This window comes from Acipenser ruthenus, chromosome 22 (assembly GCF_902713425.1).
Source record: "Acipenser ruthenus chromosome 22, fAciRut3.2 maternal haplotype, whole genome shotgun sequence".
In the NCBI taxonomy this organism is placed as follows: domain Eukaryota; kingdom Metazoa; phylum Chordata; class Actinopteri; order Acipenseriformes; family Acipenseridae; genus Acipenser; species Acipenser ruthenus.
In genome coordinates this window covers 31,342,069-31,345,207 of record NC_081210.1, presented here as the reverse complement: position 1 = coordinate 31,345,207, position 3,139 = coordinate 31,342,069, and the positions used below count along the sequence as shown (strand labels likewise).

Genomic DNA, 3,139 nt, shown 5'->3' with positions numbered 1-3,139 from the left:
TCTGACATGAAAATACAATACCGCGGCAACTTCAGAAAAGGGAACCCCTTTTTCTTTACGGTTCTGTAGCTGACATCCATTGGACATTATATATTCTGCAAGAGCCTATAGATATTTATACAAAGAGCTAATTCTCTAATGTTTTGAGGGTTATGTAGAGTACCCCCCACCCGCCCGTAAGCACAGGATATAAAACCTACACTCTACCCGGTACCCTTATGAAGCAGTGCCTGCGGTCACGTGTAAACAGTGCACACTAAAGTGCTTGATGTTATGCTACGATTTACTAAGTAAAAGGATATATCATTGGCAATAATGAGACAGACGGTAGGACATTCATTATGTTGGACACAGATCTACATTTCGTCCTCGGTTTCACCCTCTGGAATTCTATATTGTTCTCGTATCTGCAGTCTTGACGAGACGCAGACTGTAGAATTCATGATGTAAATATATGTCAAGGACGCCTAAGAGCGCCCAGGCTTTAGAGCCAGCCGGACCAACGTTACCACTACTCATTTGAAATGGATTCGCTGTCAGTGTTTTGTGTGATAACCTTTTCACTGAAAACTAAATACTGTAACTGCAATGGATAATGTGGGTTATGTAGTGAGTTCAATTCAACATCAATGTATTTATTTAAGCAATAACTATCTTCTATATTTAAAGGGACACAAAGCTTGTATCGGCGTGTGTGTGCTTTTTACCATCATGCAAACTATATATGTTTAACTGAATTAACAAAACACATAAAACACTGCATTTATTTCATTTTACAAAATACAGTAGTCCTGTACAATATTACTATAACAGAAGACAAGATAGGTAAGACAGGCACACAGCCAGGAGGAAACATTTCCGTATGAAATAGCCGGTATTAAAACAAGCCAGTTACAATGTAATCGAGCGCTCTTGTCGGTCAATATCTCAATGCACCCGCCCGATTTCTACTGTCACTTTATCAAAGTGCGAGTCACCGCACACTTACCAGTTTGTTTCCTCCACAGTCGCATCAGAGTGCCATGCAGGCTGTGATAGATCCAGTGGCAGGCAGACAGGCAGGGTGCTGTGGTGATGTACAGGGTGCTGTGGTGATGTACAGGGTGCTGTGGGAGATTCGGTCTGTGCTGCTCTGCGTGTACTTTCCTCCCGAGGCTTCTCCAGCGCTCCGATGACGTCACGAACCCCCTCTGCCGTCCTGTCGGTGCTGTAGACAGTGATGTTGTAGCTGTCCGTTTAGACAGCGTTCACGGTTATACAAAAGTACAATCAAATGAACTGAAAGACTAGTAAAGTGTGCCGATTGATTGGTTATTATTGGCAGATTACACAGATAATATTTAGGTCCCAGTATTTTATTTTAAATAATCCGGTCACTGGTACGAATATAAGTATTGGCTTCATATGTGACTGCTTTTAAAATACATATTTTGTTTAATCATTTCCATATTCAAAATGATTGAACACTAGAAGTTGCCCAAAAATTCATTTTCTTATGAAATGTAACATTGGAGATTGATCTATTACAGAATTTGAAAGAGAGCTTGTTAAAATGGGTTTTCTATATAATAGGTGTAAGCGCTATAGACATGTATTCATTTATATGGGATATGAGTCCTCAGTGTTTCGTTGTTAAATAGTGAAAGGGAATTAAGGCTGTACAATATCTTTGGTGTGATTTCTTTGTTCTCCTGTTTTGAGTAAATGGCACACAATCCATCTAATATTCTGAAGGGTTTTACAGCAGGATTGATCGACACATTGGAACTTTATCTTTCCGATTTAGAGCCGGGGCTGATGGTCAAATATAAAGTGTATGCTTTCCTGCATGTGCACCGCCACCTTCATAACAAGTGTGCCTGGTGATCAAAAACAGCTGGAAATATGCATGTGTGAAGACACGTATCATGAATGAACTAAGAAGAAGAAGAAGAAGAAGAAGAAGAAGAAGAAGAAGAAGAAAAAGAAGAACAAGAAGAACAAGAACAAGAACAAGAACAAGAACAAGAACAAGAAGAAATACTACTACTAACAATACTACTACTACTACTACTACTATTATTAATACTACTACTACTACTACTACTACTACTATTATTATTATTATTATTATTATTATTATTATTAATAAAAATAATAATAATATTAATATTAATATTAATAATAATAATAATAATAATAATAATAATAATAATAATAATAATAATAATAATAATAATAATGATGATGATAATGATGAAAGACGCACAAGAAGCGAATACAGACCCTTCCTTATGCTCTCTGTTGATGTGCATGTAATATCTCCGCGCTGTGTACAATGATATGTCGGACAGTGTAGTAGCAGCTCAGAATATTCTGCATGGATCTGAACGGATCACGGAGCTCAATCTGTGGCAAGCCGTTTCCCCCGTGAATTACAGGATAGGACATCGCGTTATATGCAAAGATCATTTCTGCAGTCTGTATGATACCATTGTTCGCACTTATATGAAGTCTAAGTGTTTCTGTACGTCACACTGTTTATTTTGCTAACGCTTGCATGTTTTCTGTGTGAGTCAGGGGTAGTGTAAAATGATTCTAATAATCCCCATTTATATTGTGCTGCAGTAACCGTGCATTTAAAGCAGCATGTGTTTATTTACATGCCGGGCTCTTTAATAGGAATAAACCGGAGTCTATTCAAATGAGCTGCACTGCGGGGACTGCGATGGAAGCCGCCACACAGATCCGGATTGGTAATATTTGAATATTTAAACGGAGGTGCACAGTATTAGATCCGAATCGGATCGGTTCCGCGGAAAACAGAGAATGGAGTGGCTGCCATCAACTATTTCCATATCAGGGATTAATTTACCTTAGAAACCAGAGGAACCAGCCAAGCTGTTGAAAAGTGAAGTGCATTCTCTGTTTATTTAGTGGATTGCTGTTTAAAACCAGTGCGGGCCCGTGAGGCACTGCATTACTGGTGAAGCAAACTCACGAGTAGAGAAAGCCATTACCAGTCTGGAGTGAAAGAAGAAGATTGGTGTGGAGGATCCTAGATATAGAGTCAGTGGGATGTTAATGGCAAAATGCAAACAAATAGAAAAAGAACACTATGACTCCAGAATAGATAAACATTTGCTGTGAGTCATCGCTG

At 38.7% G+C, this 3,139-nt stretch overlaps 1 protein-coding gene across 2 annotated transcripts in view; it reads right to left on the bottom strand.

Moving 5' to 3' along the window:
- Positions 1-2,420, bottom strand: part of LOC131699502 (pituitary homeobox 1-like) — a 22,365-nt gene extending 19,945 nt beyond the window's left edge. Inside the window, exons 1-2 of one of the 2 annotated variants that reach the window (XM_058996566.1) lie at positions 2,266-2,420; positions 989-1,228 (exon numbers count right to left, since the gene is read on the bottom strand). In XM_058996566.1, coding sequence (XP_058852549.1) covers positions 989-1,013 — 25 coding nt within the window. In that variant the 5' untranslated portion in view covers positions 1,014-1,228; positions 2,266-2,420. The remainder of the gene's footprint in view (positions 1-988; positions 1,229-2,265) is intronic. The other variant, XM_058996565.1, reaches the window with a different exon arrangement.
- Between the last annotated feature and the right edge of the window lie 719 nt (positions 2,421-3,139).